General features: G+C 40.2%; 1 protein-coding gene across 8 annotated transcripts in view; it reads right to left on the reverse strand.

Annotated features, from left to right (window-relative positions):
- dlgap2a (discs, large (Drosophila) homolog-associated protein 2a) overlaps positions 1-25828 on the reverse strand; it is a 251386-nt gene that overhangs the window by 25623 nt on the left and 199935 nt on the right. For 5 of the 8 annotated variants that reach the window (XM_074691343.1, XM_074691349.1, XM_074691344.1 and 2 more), the window contains 4 exons: positions 22345-22413; positions 21084-21243; positions 19970-20186; positions 14124-18189 (listed from right to left, as the gene is read on the reverse strand). In XM_074691343.1, coding sequence (XP_074547444.1) covers positions 15803-18189; positions 19970-20186; positions 21084-21243; positions 22345-22413 — 2833 coding nt within the window. In that variant the 3' untranslated portion in view covers positions 14124-15802. Of the gene's footprint in view, positions 1-2825; positions 3212-11704; positions 11765-14123; positions 18190-19969; positions 20187-21083; positions 21244-22344; positions 22414-25828 lie in introns of those variants that run through there. The other 3 variants (XM_074691348.1, XM_074691347.1, XM_074691350.1) reach the window with 2 other exon arrangements.

The raw sequence follows: 25828 nt of genomic DNA on the forward strand, positions 1-25828 counted from the left end.
TCTTGGAAAAGATCTGAAGATAAAGACTCCATCCTCCGCTGTGTATCAAATACAAGAAGTAGCTGCTGTGAAGTCATGGGAGTTGTAGTGTCAATCCCAAATGCTGACCCTGGAGGGCCTGAGTGACACACAGAAAGTAAGGACACAGAATCCCAACCAGCAAAGGTCTGTTTTGGTTGAAAAGGTGGGGAAAAAATCACTTTTGTTAAAACAAACCTTTGCCCTCTGCCTACCAGGATATCAAACACATCAACAACTATGGTGAGTGAGTAATTTCTAAGGAGTAGTGCTCAGTGTATACACTCTGACTCTGGTACAGAGTTTTTCTCAGTGTTCACTGACCTCTATCAAAGGGCACATCAAAACCATTGTGAATTGATAGATGGTGGGAAAAGCCTGTTGGCAACATTCCAACACTTTGACTGTTTAGTATGTGGCCCATGTCATAAGCTCCTGGGTTCTTGGGTCTGTTAATTTGGTCAGACACTGTCTCTCATCACTCTCAAGTGTTCACTCAGAGTTTCATCAAAAACAAAGTGTTGAGTGACCTATGGGCTTTGTCCATCTACCTTCCCTGCTTTGATTAAGCCCAAGGCTTAATCCATGCACTCAGCCTTTGCGCCCAAAGTGGTGGGAGTTGGCCTACGAATATCCCACAGTGGAGCTTTTGCCTTTTACCCACTTCTGTTCCTCTTAACGTTGGAGCAAAGGCTTAACATATTATTCCAAGTAAGGTCTCTGTGTCTGTAAGTGAATAGGACAGTTATACATCCCCAGGAAAGAGGATCAGCTGTTTGTGTCCAGGGTATTTCCATATAAAGACACAACATTATTCCACCGAAGGCTCTCTGACTAAGTTCAGAAATTTACTATGTATGGATTTAGGGTTTCTCAAAGCCCCTAGAGGTTTAAAGACTCATTCAAGCCACATCATGGGCTCTGTCCAAGGTAGTGTCAGTTGAGGACATCTGTGTCGCTACACAATGCATAAACCCTTTCCCTTTTTTGTGCAGCTACAACACTGACTTGATATGAAAATGGACAATGCTGCTCCATCTCCTACCGTTGTAAAATTCCAGCCAAAGTACTTCCCCAAGTGGGGGCTGACATATTGTGACAGTGGAGCCAAGGCAAGGCAAGGGGAGCTATGGGACTAGCATACCACCCCTTCGGCTGGCTAAAACACACATTTAACTTAACAAAGATTCTCAAGAAAACAGATTTTCATAGAAGCAAATGAGGAGAGTTTGATGATCTTGTGTTGCTGATGCACAACACTAATCTGGTCAAGAACACAACAGGAGCCCTTATTTGTCAACACAGCTGTTGGTCATAATTTTTAACACCAGAAAAGTACTCAGAGAGCACAGACCTCCACCAAGAATATTGTGATTGTCACCAACACTTTAGTCCTACTTTAATGTTATACTCCCTTTCAGCAGACTGTCTGCTACAATTTGGTGTTAGTTGCAGGTTTGTATGATAATTTGTTACCTGACAGTGTTGAAAGTTATAATGACCCAGTACATATTTCATATTCTGGATCTTAGTATCCAGAATATTTCCAGGATCTGGATCATTCTTTTACATCTGTCAGAAATTATGGTGATCTTGTCTTGTATTGTTTTGCAAAGCAATCCGACCATTTATGGTGGAGTTATATACACATATGGTGAAAACAGCCCTATCTCACAATGATAAAGAATCCTTAAAAAAAAATCCTGGATCCAGACGGTGATCCAGTTCACTCCCAAAATGTAATCACTTCTTCCTTATCCCATTTTGAAAAATGAATTTGATGTGTGTTTTAGTTTTGCTGCTGGATTTTTTTCTGCGTTTGGATGCTATAACACAGAATTTAGAAAAACCAGCTGACTTTGAAAGGATCATTTATTCCCTGGCTGACTCCTCCTTTGGGAATATCTCACAGTCAATGGCCTTTGTGTAATCTGAGCGTAAGGCTGAAAGGAATTTCTAATTTCTGATTAAGTCTCAGTAAAAACACACAGCAATTACCCTTTACGGTGCAATTGATTAAAGTGTGAAAGAAACTTGACCAGCAACATTTAAACACCTCCTGAATGAGATTAATGAAGTGCTCTGGCTTCTTTTCTTTTCATATATTTGAAAGGACTGAAGTTAAACTTTGCCCTGACTCTGCACATTGGGCAGTCAGCAGATAACTGGGGAAGAGTCTGATGAGAGATTTTAATATGGGGAAGCAAGCAAAAAATGAATGAATGGGCATGCAATTACATCACAGATTTATAAACCAAGCAAAGCAGATCTAGATTTCTGCACAAAACAAAATTCAGATTATAAATTCAACATTCTGATTCCCAAAGACGTTATGAATGACCTGAAACGCCAACATTTCCCTGCTCCATGTATCAGCCCACCTTGAACCTCTTGATTAAGACAGGAGATCAGCAACACCAGAACCAAGAGAATAAGGATGAGAAATCTAAAATAAGATCACAGAGTCAGAGGTGTGGAGTGGCAAAGAGAATAAACAAAGAAAAGCAGAGAGCAAGCGAGACGCAGAAAAGCAGCACGAACACCACGAGATTGGAGAGAAAGAGAAATCAGTGTATTAAATGTAGACGGAGTGAATGAACCGTGGCGTGAACTACCATTCACTAAAACCCAGCCCAGCATGAGCTGAATTTGAATTGACAGGCTGCGGTAAGATGACTCACTAGTGCTATTTTTAGCTGCTCTAAAGAGACCTCTGTTTCTGTTTATGGATGTGTGTGAGCTTTAAAAATCGGAACACTTATTTGAAACCCTGTGAGATATTTCTCTGTCTATTCACAAACACTAACCTGTATTCCTATAGAGGATCGAGGCGTCTTCAAGTACTCCTCAGCCTTGGACACCAGGACGGCCTTGTCACATGTAAGCACTGAGCTGTGGCTGTCTGTGGACGGGTGTCTCTTTCCAGCCATGACCCCAGCCGCCTCCATAGCTATGGTCACAGCCTTGGTGCTGTCCAGGCTGTCAGTGGAGTTATAGAGGCCCCGTCCTGGACCCAACCCCAGGCTGAGGCCATCAGGCGCCCACATCCCTCCATGGAGGTGTCTCCCCTCGTGGTAAGCATCCTGGGTGGACTCAGTGCTGCTCTGGGCCGTGATGGAGATGAGGGGTTTGGAGGTGGTGCGAGGTGGGACTGGAGGAGGGGTCTTCTTGTAGCTAGGTGTGTAGGTGATTGCTGGGAAAAGAGGTGAAGAGGTGAGACGATTAAAAATAAAAGTGAAACCACACCAGAATTTCAACCTGAGTCACATGACACAAACCAGAAATAACTAACCTTGCAGTATATGTATCTCTACATCAATATTTGCTACACAGGTGACCTACATGTGTTATTTCATTTTGCTATACTCTCCTGACTTCCCTACCCTGTCTTTGGTTCTTAAACTCAAGCCTGTTTCAAGGATCATGGATATAATTCTGTCCTGAAAGGTCAATGTGCAGCCAGCGGTAAGTACGTTAACAAATGTCAAACAATGAACAACAAATACAATGCACAACAAATACAATCCATAACATTTAAATCCAGTTATTTAAAAGGTCAATAGCAGCAGGGATGAATTAGCTCTTAAGTGTATTTTTCCTGCATATTTCCGAATGACAAAAGGTGTGTGTGTCAAACAAAGCAAATCAATTTCATTTCATCCTCTTTTAATCCAGAGGTTAAGTATTTTTATAATTTTTATTATCATTATTTATAGTTTAACACTCATCTTATGGACACCAAGGGTTTTAATTTAGTTTACACAGTAATTGATAAAAAGAAAACAGTCTTATTCAGATCTTTGTGGAAGTAGTTTGACTGTTTGTAATCAGTAATGTCGAGGGGAGCTAGCTAGGGTATCACACTCTGCTGACAAAGGTAAGAGCTATAAGTCTGTGGTTACTCCCATTCTATATAAGGTAATGACTATACATAAAACACTATGAGGTTGAGAAAGCATGCAAGTCAGTCTTTTGTTTTTATGATGTTCTACAAAAGAATGATATGTTTTGTGTAAGCTAGCACCAGGAGACCCTGTAGTAGCTATTGTCAACTGTTCAAAATTTACTGCTTAAGTTAGTCATGGAAAGTTTTTTTTTTTTTTTTTTTTTTACTATCAAGTAAAAATGAACATTTATTGATTAGTTAATATTCCTGAAATAAGAGATAGTAAATTAGTATCAGTAGCAAATTAAAAAATACAGAAAATGAGTTGAGTTGAAATCTTTTTAACACCACCTGTGGTCCTGAAGCTGAGTGTGTTTCTTTCCAATAACTGTGAAAATGCTAAAAACTGCATCTCCAAACACGGGAGCAATCTAAACTCCAGAGACAGCGGGCTGATAAGGTGAGCTGAGTTGGATTAATCTCGAAACCATAGCCTGCGCTGATAAGAAAGCAACGTACAAGTAGCGCCTACAGTTTTGCATGATGTCCTTCCTGCTCAACTAAAACTTCAAAAAACACAGTTTGTGCTCTGCTTTCCAATTCATCAGCTTGAGTTTCGAGCTAAATTATTTTCTTAAACAACAAGGTGCTATTGCTCCTGTCAAACTGTCGTAAGTAAGTAATGATAGGTAATTGGTTGAGGACCAAGGGGCAACATCTGGTTTAGAACAATGAAGCAGAGAATCTGCTTGAGGTTGGCTGCAAAGAGACCAGAAACCACCTGCACAACAAGCCAGAAAAACCTGATTTTACAGCATTAAAAAAACTTTTTCACAGCCTTGTTCAAAAATGGCTGGGGTCTGAAATGATAATTTTATGATATGCACCAGGCCCGGACTGGCAATTGGGAGAGGCGACTTTTCCCGGTGGCCTGCCTCCTTGTTGGCCTGGATAGGCCAGCCACGGACTGGCAGGCAGGGGCAGGCTGGCCATCGGGAAATTCAGAACGGCCGGTGCTGCCATTCGGCCGATAACCAGGGGGGTTGCTGGTCTACTGACGTGTCCCGTTGTTGTGGGCACTGTACAATAGGGTGAATTTTTTTTCTAACTCGGCATTTGAGAAGGTATTAGGATCACAAGCTCGTCCAATCAGAGCCACAACTCAGCTCATGTGACTGAAGGGCGCCCTATAGCTGTTAGAGAGGTTGGAAAGCTCAAAGCCTGCACCATATCCAATATGGCCCCTGCCAATAGTCTGCTTCATTACTCTGCATCAGTAACAGATGGGTGACAGCGTCCATATTTTATATTTTTACATTCAGTGTTGAGGACATATAATCCTCATCTGGAAGCCGATCAGGTGACAAATCTTCTAAGCTTGTTCAATCAATAGATCAATCTATCAGTCTTCATGTATAGCACCAAATCATAACAAATGTTTTCCCAAGACACTTTGTTCTGAACTACAACCTCAAATATTTAGTTTATTCACTGCAAAAACAGATATTGTTTGAGAGTCAACTGAGACATAAACCAGCTTAAGACAAAGGCAGAAACATCTTTAATACAGAGATAACCATTTGTAACTGAGATAAGTATTTTGCAGTAAATTGCTGTTTATTTATTTTTCCTTATTGTATAATCATGTCTGGTTTGTTTACATATCACAACAGTTATGATGGGACTTCAGCAACGTTCTTTGTTCAAAGCTTAAAACAGGCATTGATTTTAGTTTCTACGGCTGTATAGTCTTTACTTATAAAATAAAGAAGGTTTACATTTAAATGTAACTTTTCTGTCGTAAAACACGTTGTGAACCATCTTTTCTCTGGTTGTATTTTTGCTAGCAGAGGCCATTTTTCCTCCTCTGTTGTTCACACCCAGTGCTCAGCCATGTGAGAGAAACTCAGGCATCATCTTAAAGTTGCAGATTTCTACATTTCTAAGTAATAACCAAGGCAGCGAGGAGCAGGAACATCAAAGCCTCTTTGACACAAGACACTCGACAGACATGGATGAGGCTGAAAAACCAGTGAAGTAATCAACAGTTCTCATGTGCTGAGGATTGTGGTGGAAAAAAGTGAAGCTCAAGGGCGCCTGACAACTCCCATCGTCTTATTCTGTCCATTCCATGACAGACAGAAGGGAGGATTACTTTCTTTTAAGTGCAAATGAGAATATGGACTTAATCCAGGGAGAGATGGACTGAGGAATTGGTCATAAACACCCTCTAGGCTTCGGAGAGTCTTTATTTTCCAGCATGGCTTTGAGAGAAGAGCTCACACATCGTAGTTACAGGCGGTTACATCTGAAGCACAGGCTGTGTTTAATGTGTTAGGATCAAAGCTGAGAGTGTGCCAGGTAAACCAAAGCCAAGAATAAAAGACAGAATGAAGGTGAAGAGGGAAAAGATTGAGCCAGGCTGCGGGTTAAGTTATGGGTTATTTTGCTCCTTGGGAAAGAAGCAGACCGTGTTAAGCTCTCTGTTTCTGTTTCTGTTTCAGCCTTACTAATGTTTACATCACACGCAGCAATTAAGGAAGTCCTTATGAGGCAAGAAAAGGATCCATTCTGAGTCCTAATGAGCTGCCATCCTCACCCAGGCCCTCCTAAGTTGGTGTTGAATTAATAGCATTTCATCCTAATTACATTGTAGCCTTAACAACAATATAAAAGAACAAAGAGATCGTTGTCTGCAAGAAGAAACATGTTTTCCTTTTATGTGCCCCCCCTTTTAGAAAGAGAGCCTTTTATAGCCAGGATTAAACACATCACTTCACCTGAAACGTGCAACACCTTTTGGCCTCTGCCTCACCCGTGTTTAGGCTGTGTCTATAAATAGCTATGAAGAGCGTTCTGCTCTGAGGGCTTAATGACTCATGCTGCTGTCCATTCACAAAATTTACCTCCCCTGGATGAAGAGATGCATTAGTGAAGAATGACAAAGATAGGGAGACAGAAAAAGGGTTGCAGAGGTGAGGAAAGGAGAGGGAGAGGGGATCAGTGCAGACTAGAGGGAAGGTTAGAGAGACGGTGTGGGTTTGCGTCTGTGTGTGTGTGTGTGTGTGTGTGTGTGTGTGATAGGGAGAAAGGATAAATCAGTGAGCGTAGAGGGACCAAAGGAGGGAAAGAGATGACCCATTCAGGGGGCATGATTCAGCAGGAGGACAAAAATAGAGCCATTATAAGCAAGCCAGTCGTGAAAAGGGGAGTCATAACTCTTGTTCCCATCTTGGCCGTGGCAGTATTACTCAGCATTTAGATTTCTACTGAACCAGACTCAGCCAGTGCACATTTACCCACACACAGTCACTCACCTGCTTGCAGCTAAAGTGTCTGCATATGTTCTGTATGGTGTAGACATCTAATGCAGAAACCAAATCAAATAAAATATGACCATAGAGCAGCATGTACACACACAAAAAAAAAAAATTGGGGGGTTTTAGTTCAAGGACTATAACTGAATATGTAACTGACATTATATCTGGTGCTTAACAACTAGTTATTATTGCAATATGTTGACTTGTTTTTTCAATTACGTGTTATTTGTACCTTTGTTTCTGCTGCTAATCTTAGCCAAGACATTCTTGTAAAATAGATTTTTAATCTCAGTGATGCTTTCATGGTTAAATAAAATGTAAATAAATAAAGGCTGAAATGGTCAACTAAGGTTAAATACAGGCAATGTAACCCAAACCCCAAGGTTCACATTTAGTTTACTCCGGTAGAACAATATTGTAATTAGACTAAGTGCAAATTTGGCAAAGAATTAGATCTCTAAAGTGAATTATCAGCTTGGGCGCAACCTGTTTTACTACCTTGTCTTGTGGTCCTATCCGTCAAAGAAGCCTTACGTTTCACTGAGTTTTATGACTTTAGTAAGAGACAATTTGGGAGTGTCTTTCACAGCATTTATGGCAAAGTTTGGTGTATAAAACACCCTTTCAATAAACTTTTCTCATCTCAAAAATGTCTAAGTAGCAACCTCTTGTATTAAGGTGAAGGAATCCTTACTACATCCTTTGTTAAAATGTCCATTTGACAGCAAGGTTAAACAGTTTGATGCTAAACATAAAAAGGTGTTTGGGCATGCAGCATATCTAGTAATATGTTAACATTTTGCAGTGGGTGACAAACATCATAATACATCCCCTGAGAAAGCATAAAGGGAAGAGTTGTGTGTTATTTTTCATAATCCAGGGTACAGCTAAATTGATGGACAGGTGAGCTGTCCATTAAGCCAGTGAGGTGAAAGTGCACCTCATCTCCACTCTTTGCCTGTGTTGGCTCAGTTGTCAGGGTACGTTAATACTGCAACAAAGCACTCATCATCAATTTGCTTCAAAACATCTCCCTAGAAACCAACAGATGACATCATAGATAGGATGTCCCGACACAGTCTGCCGCTGCAAGCTAAATACTAGCTAAAGCTTTGTCACTAACTAAGCTAGCACAGCCGCTATTAGCCACAGCAAAGAATGTTATGTGACTGAAAACTTTTCCACAGCTTTCCATCCTCATCAGGCAAAACCATGCATTTAAAGAATCATGTTGCATTATATTGAAAACATTAGGGGGTGCTTAGTTTGAGTCAGCAGACCAGTGGAGGTGGGTGGCGTGACTTGCAAGGTAGTTGGTAGTAGGTGAATTGGTCATAGGCAAATGGTCTGTGACTCACGACTACCAAAGTTTTTACAAATCTGCGTGCAACCTTGTTTGGGTGGCTGACTGGATTGTTAACCCGGCAAAGCGAAAATAAATGGTGCCAGACACAGCTACACAGCAGCACAGAAATTGCACTTTGACTTTTCTATCCTCAACTGAAATTATAACAGACATAAGACACAGGACATGAATTTTCTTTTGTGAGCCAGACAAAAACAGACAGCATGTTCAGAACACATGACTTACTTTTTTAACTTTTTGTGGGTTTCTAAGAATGTCACCCCATGGCCAACACCTGGGTATAAAAGATATATGATCCCAGTGGGCTTGTAACGCCACACCATGTAATACCGCCCCCAATATGTAATAATGTAATAAATTTTCACTTCATTATGTAATAAAGCTGCATTTTGTAGTAAGTTCTTACATATTGCATCACTTATAACATGGTATGGGTTCCCACATGTAATAACTAATAATTTTATTGCAAAATACAGCGTTATTACATAATGATGTGAAAATTTATTAAATTATTACATATTGGGGCATTATTACATAATGTGAAATTACAGGGCTGAACTAGGAGGTTTGTTGGTTTTGTTGGACTGTTATTGCTGAATTTCTGTCACTAACTGCATATGACGACTCTCAGCATGTATCCTCTAACACTGTATGCCAGCTGTAACTGAGGCCTCCATTTGCAGAGCACCTTGGATGAGTTTGTGGTCCAACATTTCACTGATAGAGGATTCTTAAGAAGGTAAAATATTCAGAGTTAATACTCTTTAATCTCACTCTTGCTTTCCTACACACACGTGTACAAACAACTACCACTGTGCCAGTGAGGTTGATTAACGTGAGACACAAAGGCAGTGATTCAAGCACTTCATCTCTGTTAGTACCTCTCCATCTATCAGGCCTGGCTTGTATGCTAACATGGGGGCGGGGTGGGTGGGAGGGTGGGGGTGAGTGGCAGGTCGTTAAGAGTCTTTCTCCCAGATTGGATTTATCACTGTAAAGGGAATGCAGCAGTCTGTTTTTTTGCAGCAGGCTTTTAAGGATATGTAAATGATCTGCAGGGAGGAGGAATGGAGAGATGGATGATAGGCTCCATTATTAGTGATGTCAACAGTGATGCAGACCAAAACAATAGAGAAATAAATCTAAAAATAGACAAAAATAGATTAAAAAAGCCAGACTGGGTGAGTCTTTATTCAATCTTCTTTAACCAGCCATAAAATTTAGAGTTTGAAGACGTCCAGAGCATTTTGATGAATCACTGAGAGCAAAACTAGTGTTTAGGCCGTACAAAACAACACTGTTCAGTCAACATTCAATTTCAAAGCCAGTTTCTGTTGATACTTACATAACAGAAACTCTTCCCTACCTTTAAACATTCAGATGTTGACCTTCGAAAACCATTTACTGGCAATTTATCAGCCTTATGTCAGCTAGATGGGCATCTTAATGGGATTGAGGCTAATTAATGAGGCATCCAAAGGGTTGTGTGTGTTTGAATACATGTGTGTTATTACAGACTTCACCTTTGAGATAGTGGGATGCTAAAAAGCAGATTTTAGAGACACTTGAGAAATACATCCAAGCTAAAAAGGTGTGTTCAACAAATGACCTGAAACATGACCACGTTTGCTCAATTTTAGGTGTCTGCAACATGATCCATTTTTTTACAAGCCCAAAAAATTTAAAAACTAGGGACACCATGTAAAATACTCAAAAAACACCATAAACCCTTAATATAGATAATAATAGCCCAAGGACTACATATCATATGCTGAATCTTAAAGTGTACTGCATTATGTGTATGTTCATTTTAACCCATATAGTGGTTGCTGCAGTGGACAGTTTTATCAAAGTCATTTTCTCCTAAATACAATAGTTTCGGTGGTCAAGTCTGTGTCAAGAGTTTTTTTTTTCTTTAAATGTTTTTTTTTCTTACAACATGAAAAAAAAATGTTTTCAGATTTTTGATTCTTTTTTTTTTTTTTCGGAAAGGACCTCTTTCACAATACATGTAATTTTGCCCACAGCCCAATTTTTTGTTTATTGTGTGGTATTTGTATTACACCCAGAGACTCCCAAGAATATACCTTTAGAAAATCCAAAAGTCATCCAGGGCCTGTACTATGACCTATTTTATAATCATTGCCATAGGTGTGAGCCAGGGTGCACACTTTACCCCAAAACTTACTCAAACACAAATAATAAATCATCAAATTGGGTCAAATCACCTTCACTGAAGGCTGGTGCATCTTTTGAAATCAAATGTAAAGCTAAGTATTACATTTGAAAGAAGTTATTGAATTTTAACTCAAATTCCTGTAGACTTTACCTCTAAGTTCATAATGTTTTGCACATGGTTTAAAAAAGACAGAACAAGACAACAAACAAGAGGAAGAGTATTACCACTGTGAGAGACTGCGTAAGCAAATAGTTCAACAGCTTTATAATAGTGTTCCTCAACATCTAGGAGAAACATCCTCTAGACTGACCGCTTGGTTTCCAAATAGTGAGATAAGAGTTTGACTGTAACTGTCCCTGATGTTAACAGAACACCTGGCTCGCACAGAGAGAGACAATGCTCTATATCAGCAAATTCCTCTTATCTAATTTGATTACTTGGGCGGTACAAGCTGCTTTATTAAGAATTATCACTTCACATTTGTCAGTACTCTATGTACAAACATGATGAAGCAAAAACATATAATTTAATTGAGGTGTATTGGAGAAAGTGATCTATTGCCAACAGTAGCACAATACATTTAAGTGCTTTGTGAAATAAAAACAGGAACTAACAAATAGTGCAGGGGAAGGACACTAACCATAGCCCATTTACATGTTTCAAGAAAAATGCCTTTCAAGTGTGCCTCATTTTTTAGACAATAAATTCCCAATAGTGAGTCAGAGTATCACTGCTTCCTCACTGCATGTTTACTTGTAGTTCATTATTCTTTGAAGAAGTCCACATTTTCTTTTCTCAGGCTGTAAATGTGTAGTAATTGGAGAGGCCCAGCATCATTTAAACATGTGCCTAATAGTCTCTGGCCACAGGACAACTCATTAAATTAACATCTCTCACAAATACAGCAATGGATTAGCCCCAGGTAGGAGGTTTACCTGGGGTTTGCTGAGGAGTCCGATCAATGCTGCAGGTAGAGGGGAGGCAGAACTGGATTCCTGAAAACAAGTGAGCGGGGTGGATATTCAGAAAAGTGGGCAAATCTGCCCAAACATAGGGTACAATTATTCAAATTACACAAGGCATATACAAAGTGGATCTAGATGAAGCCCTTTTGCACAGTACATTGTATTGAAAAAAAAAGTTTTTTTTGTTTTGGAAAATAAAAAGGTGAATCTATTTATTAAACACAAAAACAAATGTAGATAGCTTTGAGTTGTGTTTGAATGAAGAACCAATATTTTTTATTGTCTGGATTCAGTGCATGAAATAATAACAGTCTAGACTGGCTGTTTTTTTACAGTGCCATCAGATTACTTTTTGTTGTGATTTGGGACCTTGAAATAATAATTTAGAAAAAAAAAAAGATTTATTTAGTCATACAAATATTGTGTTTCTTCCAATACTGTTTGCTGCCACTCACATTTTTTTTAAATCTTTGTATAGTTTCTAGGATCATGCATATTAGACATTTATAGTTGACACCAGTTACCTGGGTTTAAGTTGGTTAAGATACATATGTCATAAGTATGCACAACTTTCCCTAACTATATGAATCTCCCAACCTACACTCAAGAAGTGCTTTATACCAGTATTCTAACAGAAGGGAGCAACTCCACCTTTGCCAAAAAAGATGTGTAACAGTCAATAAGACATCATACTTGGTTTGAAAATTAACATATATTTAGTTTGTGGGCGAGTATGATTATGCTAGTGTGATTGTGATGGACAACTATCAATGCATCAGTCAATAGTGGACCACAAGTCAGTCTCTATTTGTGTAGAACCAAATCACAACAAATATATATTGAGATGCTTCCCAAAAATATTAGCAGGTCTAGTATAACAAATGGATGTAGTCTCCTTGATGTCACCTTTCAGTTTCTAAAACAGATTTTAGGCAAATCAGTTGGCGTGGCCTTATTTGAAGTGGGGAGGGTTTCAAGTTCCCGCACTAACAGCTATAGAGTGCATGTCAGTCATAAGAGCTGAGCTGTGCCTCTGACTGAGTGAACTCGCGATCTTCATATCTTCTCAAGTGCTGATTTAGCAAAGAATTTGACCCCCATACAGTGTGTGCTGATAGTGAAATTAGAGATTCAGACAGGAAACATTTTTGTACCAGATTGTGAATATGTCTATTTCTGCTGCCTTGTTTTGGCTTGGTGTGTCTTGACCTGTGAATGTTATATCATTAACAGAGACGTGACATTAAAACAATGTAGGAAGTCTTATCTCATCTTAACCCACCATTTGGCAAGTTACAATGGCAAGGAAGAACTTCTTTTAATGGGCAGAAATCTTAGGCAGAACTTGACTCTGCCTAACTGTGTTGGGGTTAGAAGGAGATACAGAAACTTAAGAGGGTGGACACAGCTTGAGCAAATTAACATTGTAGCAATTATAATGGTAAGACAGCAATGACCATAACAGCTGGAGTCTGGCAGATCCACAGCAGGTCTGATTTTTTTGATAGTTAACTAATCCTTGACAAATGAAATTACTAATCAATCAACCAATTAGTCATTTTCACAATAACTGTCTGTGCATGATCTGCAATCACTTTTCAAATCTAGCCTTATTTCTCTTTAGCTTTAACCTGCTGTTTTTTAGTCTTGGTTTTAGCATGAATAGTGTAAAAGTATGAGGTTTTTTTTTTTTGCTTTGAGGCATAAGGAAGAGTTTATTTCACTGCTCAGCATCAGTAGAGGTGGACGATAAGAAAGACAATATGAGGAGAAAAACATGATGTGTTAAAGAGGAAAGATTCAGAACTCACACGGCGTGGTCCTAACTTTAAAGTGTCAGGCTGAATGTAACAGCTGGTCTGGAGAGAATTGATGTCTTATGTCAATTTTTCAATCACTTGTACCTTACAGGAATGCCTTCCAGAAAAGCAAGGTCCCCTTAACAAATTTTGCAGGTCAACTCTTTCTGGTCAGTTGAGAGTGAATTGAGTCTAGATGTAGAGTCAGATAGTGCCACACTGGCTGCCACCACATTGCAATGTTTTGTTAACCTGCCCCTTCCCATTCCTTGTTTTACCATAACTCAGCAAAGATAGTCAAGAGGAAAGATGTCTGACTCTTCAGTTTTATGTTTTGCTATGCTTCAACCTTATTGTCTTTAAAACATAAATTAATTTTGATAAATACAAGGTCAGCCCAGTAACTTGTCTTTGCTCTGGAAACAAAAACCCTTCAGTTAAGCAGATATCATCCTAACTCTCATTACAACATTTTAGTCCCAAAGTAAACAAGTAAAAAAGCTGTTATATGCAGGTATCTTTCATTGCACAAGTAATCCTGATGCATTTTTTTTCTGATTATTTCTTGTGAATAAAAATAACATCAGTGTGACAGGGGTTAATTTAAGTGCCTCTTTTAGATAATAATTTTGCAAATGAAAAATTAAAAACAAGAGTGGCCTTGGACAGAAAAGGGTGGGGGCACTCTATTCCGTGAAACTGAAAGAAATGAATACAATACCAGTTAATTAACTTTCCATCCCTTTGAAATCCTTTCAAATTCAGCCCATTTAGTAAACTTTCATTAAGTGCTCTGCACAATTCCCCATTTAAAACAACACAGGAGAAAATCCTTTTTCTTGCAGCTCATTGATGTTCAGCTGAGATATTCTTTTTGTTCCAGCACACTTTATTAGAGCACAGACTTCAGTGGGCAACTCCATATAAAGCCCATTAATTGGACGGATGGCACAGATGTATCTTGTGATTTGCCTGGCTTTGTAACTATTCATTGCTGGTAACAGAATTCTGCATTTTCATGGGTAAGAAGGCTTCATCCGTTGCACTGTATATCAAAACAAACCAATGAATAAAACTGAATAATTACAATGAGGCACCGCCTATGAAGTGAACAAAATATTTTGGCCACTTGTCATGCAACATTACAACATTAGTATCATCATTCAGTCACATATATTAAAAATAGCCACATGATATACACCTCCTTTAAGAAGAAAAGCAATCAGTGTTACATTACACGTCTCCCCCAGTTATGATACATTCCCAGTCTTTAATTCCTGAGCATGAAGATGATATCTTATGGTAAAAAAATACCATAATACCTTTCAAGAAGACCTGTTCATATTATGGTCAATTTGATTTGATATATATTTGAAATAAATCCATTTTATTACCCATTGTAGAGTAAAAATGTGTGTTAATGTGCTGTATGTGTGGTTGCAATGTGTATTTGGATGTAAATAAAACAAGGTTGTGTAAATATAGAGGCTACATTGCATTACTGTCCTACTTTCAATTTGACTTGAGCTTAAGTTTTTTTTTCTCCACAATAAATCAACAGTACAGTAATCCTGCTGAATTCTAGATTTTGCACGTTTCACGACAAAAGAGTCCATTCATTAGCTCACATAGTAAACAGTATGTCCTTATAGTTATATGATAACTGCCGGGGATAACATCACTCCACACCAGGGTGACAAGAAAAAGAGCTCAAAAAAGTCAGACGGGATTAATTCCATTAGTTCTGCAAAGATTGTCTTGACCTGGTAAACATAAGGCCATCCATTTCATAGTCTGTTACAGAGCTCTAAAAGAGTCCTTTAAAATGGATGTGTACAAAGTTTTAGATGTAGCACATCATGACTAGACATGAACATTCATTACTGACTTCATTGGACAAAAAAGATAAATCAAAATCATCACTTCTGTCCTGGAAGATATTTCACATCAGTGGTCGCAACAGCATCAGAAATGCTCACACTGATTTTGGCAAGTGTTCTGTTGGATAAATGTGTCACCCCTCTGGGGTTTAGCCCGTCTTTGTAGTATGATTAAATCCTTGAGAACAGTTTTTTTGCTGCTACCAGGGCAGTCTTTTTTCTTGGACTCTGTCAGCAGGTTTGTGTATGAGGAAGTCCTTGCTTTGAATGCAATGATCGCATGGCATTTAAGTCTGTGTTTTTTTTTCTACAGTGCATGGGCAGCTACAGACCATGAACTATAAATTTACTCTGAGCTACATTTTGTCTGCTGAGAATGAGGTATTAGGTCACAGTGTGAGAGACACGTATGTGATTTCTGCACTGTTATACTCGTATCTCCCACTCCACAGTTCCACACTGGCACTCCTGTGCATTGGTTCTTCTCTCTGGGCCTTCTTCTGCCATCTGTGCCACAGAAAAGCCTGATCACTTGAGGATCTCTCTGTGCTGCTTGTGATCTCCTCTTTCACAAGCTCCCCACACTGCTGGGATACAGCCGTACACTCTGGTGTTTCTACAAGTTGGTCATCTGATTGCCTTTGTGGCAGATCCACTGATGGCATGTCTTCCAACCCTGGGGGTGATTGATCTGTATCTGTGGCTTGACTTGTTGGTGGAAAGTCCATTTCGAAAGATGTATCAGGAGAAACTGAACTGGGAGGGGATATTGTGACAGTGACCAGTGGCAAATGGTCTTCATGTAAATCTGAAGCCACTTCCTGAGGCATGTGAGCTAAACGATACTCCATCGCTGGATCCAGACAAACAGACTCTGTCGACTGTGAGAGACTCATAGGGGAGTGTGTTGCAGGGTCGACGGTGGGAGGGAGTGTACTTGAGCAATCTAACTGATAGATGGGTGGATCTAAATCCTCTGTGTTTGATGGGGAGTCAACACTCAGATCAAATGGCTCTGGTTCAGGGTCCATGAACACTGAGTCAAGATCATCTTGATCTAAGGAAGTCAGCATGACTAAATCAAAGTGTACCAGATCAGCGTGATATATAGGAGTAGTGTCCAGTGGCTCAGGGAGTGGGGGCCACTCTGGGTCTTGTGATTCTGGTTCAGGACTGGGTGAGGTTTCTACTGCACTGGAAGTAAAGGTTGAGGTTGATGTTGTTTGCTCAGGGGAAGGGTCGGTAGGATAATCTGGAAAGGTGATAATAGGATCTGGATTTGTATCACTGTCAGTTGGACTTGTTGGACTTGTAGGACAGCTTGTGTCGAGGTACTCTGATATTACAATAGATGGACAGCCAGTGGTTGTTTCTAGAGCAGCTGGTGTATCAGCATCAGAACAATCTACAGGTGCATCAAAAACTGAGAGAGGGGCTCGATTAATGGGGTGAAACGATGACTCAATGTCTGATAGTTGCTCTGAATCTTCTGGGTCTACAAGCTCTTGGTCGGATTCTAAACATGGCTCAGGGGAGCTGCTTTGAGACAATGGGTCTGGCTTGTCTACGCTGACAGGATCTGGAGACTCTGGATCTGATACAATGTCAAAGTCATTATCATCTGGTGGAGACACTGTAACGACAGGAACTGGATAAGGAAGCTGTATTTTATCTTTTTCAACTTGCTTTGAGTCTGTGGGTTTCATTTCATCGGGGTGAGATTGTTTGGTATCTGAAAGCTGAGGAGTTGTTTGAAGTTCTTCTTTCACTGTCTTTGAATTCTTAGGGCTCTCATGGGCTGTCTCTGAAGAAACAGACGCTAGGCTGTGAGTTTTAACTGGCTCAGTCATGACTCTGTCAGGTGAGCACATGATTTGGTGATCTGGTACCTCAGACTCAGGCTTTGGGTTAGCCCTTGAGGTTGAAGGAGTTAAATCCATAGTCTCTGCCTGGCCTGCTTTGACAGAGTTTGGAAGTATTGGATCCAGAGAAAGTGGTATGGCACTCTCCACATACATTGACTGTGGACAGGCAAGAATGCTGGGGTCCATAGAGAGCTGTTTTGGCAGTTTATGGCGGGCACCTTTCTTGTCCTCCTTTTCCTCTGGACAGTTGACAGCTGCATCAGCGGTGCTTTGTCGAACCAGGACTTTGCTTCTTGCCTGGGTCCCCACTGACACTGTTGATACCTGGGGTTTCTTCTCTCTAGCACCCCCTGTGCTTCCCCCAGTGCTTCCAAGTCCAGAGGTTCCAAGTCCTCCTATCCCTGCCCCTGCTCTTGGTCCTGTCCCTGTTCCTGCTCCTGCCCGAGCTCCTGCTCCAAAACCAACATCAGCCCCGGCAGCCACACTGCCCCCTTGAGGAGACCATGTGTTGTAATGCTGCGTGAAAGTGTTAAAATTACTGTTGAAAGCACGGAGCTCCTTACAGAGGTCCCTCCTCAGTTCAGCTAACTCTCGACGCATGGCTGAGACTTCTTCCTTCCACTGCATGCTGATAGCTGCTGCCAAGGTAGCTGACTCTTTGATACTGGCCTGGATGGCCTTTGGTGATGGCCGTTCAGGGGCACTAGATCTGGGGGATCTGAAGAGGCTTGGAGAAACTGGTGGTCCAGACAGAGGTTTAGCCTTGGCTCCCATGTTATCTTGTTGGTAAAGCCTGTCTCTTCTGATGGGACAGCCAAGATCATCATGAGCCAAAGGGATTGTGTCTGCCAATTCCTTATGTCTACTGGCCCGGTTGGGTAAACAAGAGTCTTCCTGCACATAATTTCTGTCTGTAAGACAAATGTAGATATGTATCTGTAATTCGGCCACAGGTGTGAGCAGCTGGAGAAATGTGCTTTTTATTGCCACAAAGCAGTAACATCAAATCATGCACTGAATACCATGAGTCAAAATAAGATATTGAAGACATCAAGTGACAAAGTTCTACACCTACAATAATTGCCACAGTTACAACTATTTACATTTGGATAGATTGGTATTTTCAGTGTTTAGTCCAGATTTCCAAAAATCTGTAACATTACTACATGACAGGGTTTGGAAACCATTGGAACACTGGGGAAGTCTTCCCATTTTGACTCATTTCCATTAATGATTTACACTGCCTTCTCAACCTTAATTTGTTGCATGCAGACTTTACATCTTTTCAATGCACAAAGCTGAAACTCCTATCTCCCAGAACATATCACAGAGAAAGGACACTATTTACAATAAATGAGTTGTAGGGACAATCCTTGCATGCTCTTTTACTACCAGTCAAGATAAAGAAATGTGTACTTTGTGCAATTAAAAGAGGCAAAGATGAGCAAAGCTTTCAAACCATTTACCATCAATCAGGAAGTATAGTATGAACCCTATTGAAAATTTGAGGTCCAGTTGATTGAAATATGTTAAGCACCAATTGCCCCATGTCAAAACATCACATACCAAACTCTGTACAAGAAAATGAAAAGATTTTTTTGTTGACTGAGAAAGCAGTGTAAGCAAACATTTGAAAGGTAAGATTAATTGAAATTCATAAGCACATCTCCAGATGGCCACACCTCTAACCCTCCCTGTTTCTGTGGAACTCATGTTGTTTGTTCATGAATCTACAGTGGGAAGAGCAGCGGTCCTCTTAGACTTCTTGTCCAGGCACTTTTTCTTCTTTTCTTCCCACATTCTTCATCTGTACAAGGACATATGATTTCCTCTTTGAATCCAGCAATCATGGGAAGTGTTGAGACCACCAGCAGCTAACAATTTATAATCAAGAGTCTGTATCATAAAAAATGCATGTGCCAGCTGAATAGATTTAGATCTAATGGACCAAGTATGCATGTGTGATTAATATGCCTAAAGACATTTCAATGGCTGGTATATTCATTGTCAGCTTTCTATTATCCATTATCCAGGTCAAGACACAAAGTGTACTGCTCTGTAATATAATCTTGTTGATTATAAACTCTGCAATGAAACAAAGTAACCTCTGTGAAGTGAACAATGTGAGCAAAGGAATTTCAGAATATACACTACTGCATGAATTTGGATTACAAAGTGCACTGTCTACATGTTAGTTTCACCATTTGTCCCAGGTTATAATACAGTAGTGAGTGCATTCAGAAGTGGCACCAAATAACGTGAGAAAGCACTTCAGGTTTCCAAAGTGTTGAGGAAAAGTGATCTCGTCTTTAGTCCGACCTGATTTTATTTCCGTTTGTGATTTTCAATAGGGTTCATAGCTTTACTCTCTGTTGCATCCAGTGGATGAGCAGATGAAGCACTGTATCTGAAATACAGCAGGATGACCTAGCACAGCTCACAAGAGCTAGCTACGGTAATCATAGGTCCATCAAAAACAATGGAAACATACACAAGTGATCCATGCAAAAATATGAAGCTGCTTGGCAGCACAGCCAGTTTGCACTAACTTGTTTCTATCCATTCATGAGCACATGTCAATACCAAATGTAAGCTTGGGCTTTTTTTTTTTTTTGAATACAAAAAAGTTACTAACACCCACATTGTACACATTGTATATGATGCACAAAAATAAAGTCAACATGGCCTTACCTGTGGTAGATCTTATGGTTGATGTGACGGTTGAGGCCATTGGAGGGATACAGTCATCGTCTTGGGAGTAGCCAGCCTGGATGGCTCGCAGGTAGCTGTGACTACGGGTTCGGAAGCAGCCGGGCAGGTCCAACGCCTCCATGGCCTGGGACTCCACCTCACTAAACACTGACTCGCATACTGATTCAAACTGGCCGTTTATTTCTGTTTCACTCACCTGCAAAACATGAAAGCCATCAGCAAGCACTCTCCATGCACAAGTGAGGATTTAATTTTTGTTTATCTGGAAGAATTAACTGGATTAAAAAAATAAATAAATAACTGATTCTTTTCTGTGTCAGTTTCAGATTAAGTAAAATCAAGACTTGCAGTTAAGATCAGTGGATAACTGTTTGATTCAGCAAGAGACAAAAACAGAACGAGAAAGGTTTTTGTACATTTTGAATGATGCTTGGTAATTAGTGTGTAAAGGTTGATAATCTAAGCTTGATTTTGTTGCAGTAGCTCTTGAGATTCACAATTTAACAACCAAGTGACATTAAATGCTCTTAATCATGATGGAACTGTGAATTTTCTGTAGAATGTGGATGATTAAAACTGAGAAAAAAACGCTTGTGTCCTGAGAAAGACCTATATGATACATTGAGCAATGTATGAAGACTATCTTGCTACAAATAATTGTTTACTTTGCAGAAACATTTTGATCGTTATCGCTGCACTCTCATTTGGATAAATCACAAATCAAAGATAAACATCTTGTTCTATTGGGATTTGGAATTAGTGGGGTTTTAGTTGAGCCTTTAAGGCTCTCAACAGATCAATATACCTCTCATTTAAGAGGGAGATGAATATCTTAGAATCCTCTTTTGGAGTCTTTTCATTTACAAAGGTAAACAATGTGCTGTTAGCTGTCATATGAACCATGGGTAAAAACTGTTGTTAAATCTAAAACAGGGTGTTAATTAGGACCTGATGTGGGGGGAAACTATGATCAGGAGAGTCATGCATGTTTAACGAGGAATTGTAAACGAGGAACTCTGTGTAATATATTCAGTGTTGCTGTAGATACCCTTAGATGTCCTCAGGGGTTCTTGTTGAAATGCTGCACACTCACCTGGCTCACTTGGCTAACACAGCTAGCCTGACTAAGGGTGCTGACGGCCCGCATATAGCTCTGGTTCCTGGAGCGAAACTTGGGGGAGTTGTAGTTGGTAGAGGGATCCAGGGCAATGCTTGGATGCATGTCCCTGGCGGCTTGCAAGTGGTAGCTCTGACTGAACAGAGAGAGAAAAGGGAAAGCATGCAGGGGATGAGAGTGCAGCCATAGTGATGACAACTTAAGCAAATAAATTTCATAAAACTTTACGAATGAACAACAGTTTGGCTAATTCCTGCAGGTGTAACACGGTCACAAACACAATCGAGTGTTGTTAGAGGTGGTAGGCCTCCTCTGCTCGACCTGAACTTGAAAGGGAGAGTGGTTTTGACATTGCATCTCCCATTGATGTGTTCACCAGTGTCCTTAAAAGGCAGATCGATTTCTGTATTGCTGAAACATCCAATCAATTCTTGGAGATGAGGGAAATGCAAATCAGGAGCTAGTTAGTGAGCAGGCACTTCAGAGAGCATCCCAGAGTCAGCCAGGTCAATTAAATGTGCTCACCCAGCAGGGCACGAGAGAGCCTGGGCTGAAATCTGCTGGAGAGAAGACTATAGAAAAACATGGAAGATGCTTTCAGGAAAGTATAGAAAACTATGTGAGTCACATTAGGGATTCCAAAGTGAGGTTCTCTCTGCCAGATCTATTTCTAATGACAGGCAGGGATGAGTAAGCAGTTTCTGGGCTTTTTATAGAGATAAACGCTGATGTTTGGCAGTGAGGAAAATGCCAGTGCGATTAAAAGTCCCCCGATCCATCTTGTCATTCTGTAGCAAGGCTGCGTGTATTTGCACAGTAATATTAACCTTCAAAACATCCAAAGACATCCTATGACAGAAACATCCGGAACTTAAGTCTGAATGAAGTGGTTGGATAAATAGGCTGGAAATGAAAGTGTGTACTATCTCTCAGCGTGATTAATCTGTGAAAACATTCTGTGTAACTTTTTGATACCAGAAAGCAATTCGATATTACGCTGGTGTACTGTACAGCAGGCAATCAAATCATATCTATATTATGTTTATCAGTGCCCTCAGCTTTGCCAGCAAGAGCAGATCGCCCTGGGTGACCCTCATTGACTAGCCTTAAGTGTTTGCTCTATGAGGCGTCCATATTGGGTATGTCAGCAGGGCAGCGTGCCAGCTGGCTCAGAACACCTGACCACTGCAACATGGCAGCAACAGAGAGGTACGGGGAGGGGAGAGCCTGTATTCACCTTAAGTCTGCAGCAAAATTGGTGATGTAGTTACGCATGTCACTGTTGATTTTATCCAGGCGGTAAGAGCTGTGGGTAGAGAAGAGAAGAGAGTTACTGAGTCCAACATGTAGGGGTTGGATTGATGTGACGTCACGAGGGAACACGAGTCCGATGGAACTGGTTCTGTGAGGCAGTTCTGGTGAACTGAATGTTTGCTTGGGAGTCGTCACAGAAGTGCTGCAAACATTATTGGGATGGTACAAAATGACCAACATGGCCTTCAGGTAATGAAAAGAGGGAGATGTTTCAATGCATTACGTAGACAGACAAGGTTGTTTAGACACTGGGAAAAATCTAATACATGAAACATGTCCAGGCAAAGAAGTGACTTAATGAGGAATGTGTTATGAGTCTTCACAAAGTAGGTAAGTAGGTGTATACTTAATAAATAATAAATAAAAAGATAGATAATCCATCCATCCATTTTCTATACCGCTTATCCTGTTTAGGGTCGCGGGTGGCTGGAGCCTATCCCAGCAATCATTGGGCGAGAGGCGGGGTACACCCTGGACTGGTCGCCAGTCAATCGCAGGGCTGACATATAGACAGACAACCATGCACGCACACACTCACACCTAGGGACAATTTTGGTGTGACCAATTAACCTGGTAAGCATGTTTTTGGACTGTGGGAGGAAGCCGGAGTACCCGGAGAGAACCCACGCATGCACGGGGAGAACATGCAAACTCCACACAGAAAGACCCACCGGCCGAGGTGGGGATTTGAACCGGTGACCTTCTTGCTGTGAGGCTGCAGCGCTAACCGTTGCACCACCGTGCAGCCCCCAAAAAGATAGATAAATCCCACAATTTTATATATAAAACTATATTTGAAAGAATTTTCAGCACCGTTGTAAATCTCTTCCAATTTTAACTTCTGAGAAGAAACGATCCTGAATATTCTTTCCATATACCCAATGAGCTAACATATCCATTATTGCAAATCAACCTAGTTAGCTCTGAGGTATTTTTTTTCTTTTACTTTTATTTGTTGCTATAATCACCTTTGTAAAACTACTTTTTTTCCAGGAGTATCATTTGATATGTTGCTTTTGCACTTTCTCTAACCAAATAAAGAGTTTAAATGATTTGCAACCAAAAAAAACTGCTCTTACCAATGTCACTTCAAACTTTTTAGGAACTGGAATTGAGTGAATGAGTGCATCTCAATAAATTAGTAGAAGTTCAAGCATTTCAAGCATTTTTTTCTTTTTCTTATTCTTTTAATATTGATGACCATGGCTCAGTTAAAACCCTCCGACACCCAATTAAAATAGAATATTAAATGAGAGCATAAAGAAAGGCGTTTAATACCCGAAAAGTTGTTCTTCTGAAAAGCATGTTCTCTTATATGCACTAAGGGGCTGATCCACGAAGATCCAAAATGACAACCACTAAATTGTGTGTACAAAGTACAAACTAAAAAATTGTATTTGTTATAAGTGGGCGTGTTGTTGGTGATCTATTGCGCACGCCATTGATAACACATGCAAACTGCCCTATTTAAATGAGCACTCAGCGTGTGCTACCGGCTGTTACCATGGAGAGTTTGGGAGAGTAGATTGGCCATGAAGGAAACATGAAGTTCGAAGCCACAGAGTTGGAGAACTTAGATACATGGGTTACAGGATATTGCACTAGAGGTGAGAGCTGTGTCCAATGTGGCCGTGTCCTCCGACCAACGTTGCACACATAAAGTAGCTGGTCAGTGCTGTGGGTGGACTGACAATGACCATCAATGCCCAAGAAACAGCCTGGAGGTCATTCAGTGGCAGTGGTCCTTCAACTGAGCCCAATGAAGAGGAAGGTCCATCTTCTGCTTTTTCTGGAGAGCTCAGGAAATGAATGTTCATTACGCACAGGTGAAGACCAGTGCAGCCGGCTAAAACACAAAGCCCCAGTTGAAAAAAAAAAATTAAAAATGGCATTGTACATAGACGATATGTTTTCACTAATTTTATTTCTGACAGTCCAAATATGTTGATATGCACAATGACATTTGTACGAAACGCTGTGCCGGTTTGCACCTGCTTTTTGAGAAAAACAACCCCGCTTCTATATAATCCTTGTATGGTTTAAAATAGTTTATTATTGGTTTATGTGGGCTTTAATGAATTTGTAGAAGTAAACACCACTTTTACAACTATAAGTAACAAGATTTACCCGTGTTTCATTCTCATCACTTCATTTCTATCTCACGGACCATATAATGTTAGTGTTGTTGTATTGTAGTTATAATGCCGACTCAGTCCAGTAGATGGCAGTAATTCACCAAAACCTGGTACTTGCATTGACAAACGGTGTTGGTACCGTGCATTATGGGAAACAGTGTGGCAGGTAGACTGGTCCGTTGCACACTGAGAAATTTTCCTAGATCAGAACGACACCCAGGGATTTTTGGCATGCTGCAGATATTCTAACTTTTTGCGAACTACATACTTCATACTGAATTTCAATCAAAACAGTAGGGACTGCCAGTGTAGTAGGCAGTTTGGAAAACAGCCCCTGAGATCATCAAAGGCTCGGGAAACCTTTGCAGGTGTTTCCACTTCAGAAGCTGATTAGAGTTTGACAACATTGACTTACAATGTCATACTTTTTTTCCACGAACTCGAATTTTATGAGACACTGAAACATGAGTTTTCATTATCTGTCAGCCATAATCATCATAATTCAAAGAAATAAATGCTTGAGATCTTGTTTTGCTAACAGGATGAGCTTTAATCCCATACAAGCATACATGCTCCATCTGTGTCTGCTGTATGGATGTGTGTAATCTTTAGGAGAGTGAAGGGCGGTGGTTTTGAGAATATGCTGTCACTAAATTAAATCATGCTGGAGCACACTTCGTCTAACATCTCTTATTGGTGCTAATGCACTTCCTTTGTTGGCCAATATAAAGGCAACGGAAGATGAATATCTCACACTTCCTGCCTGGCACATTTCCAGTGAAAGTACCCTCTTTGATAAGAGGGATTTGATTGACCCTCTTCTGTTTTGTGTTAATTTTTTTTGCAAAGAGAGGCTGAAACGAGTCTTTTGATGGAGCAGTGCAAAAAGAAAGAACAAGAAGGATAGTCCTGAAGCAAGACAAAAAAGATAGCTGCAAAGGAGAAGAATTTACAAAAACGGCACAAGTGCACAAGGTACAAACAAAAATATAAACTTTACAGCAAGGGCATGGGACTATTTCTAAACTTTTGGGTGTTTGCCAGTCCAGAATGTGGATTCAGCTGGTTCTTTTCCCCCTGTGTCCCACAAAATGTCCTGTAAAACCCTATGGAGAATAATTACATTCTCAATGGGTTGGATGAAAACAAGAGAAGTTAATAACCATTTGGAAAGAAAACCCTGAAGAAGAAAAGGGGTAAATATTGTGTATTAGTAACCAAAATCATACAAAACTTTTATCATTCAAGCATATTGTGTGTCCATTCCAAACA

This window comes from Halichoeres trimaculatus, unplaced genomic scaffold (genome assembly GCF_033239565.1).
Source record: "Halichoeres trimaculatus isolate MK-OKI-2021-1 unplaced genomic scaffold, fHalTri1.1 fHalTri1_scaffold_17, whole genome shotgun sequence".
In the NCBI taxonomy this organism is placed as follows: Eukaryota; Metazoa; Chordata; class Actinopteri; order Labriformes; family Labridae; genus Halichoeres; species Halichoeres trimaculatus.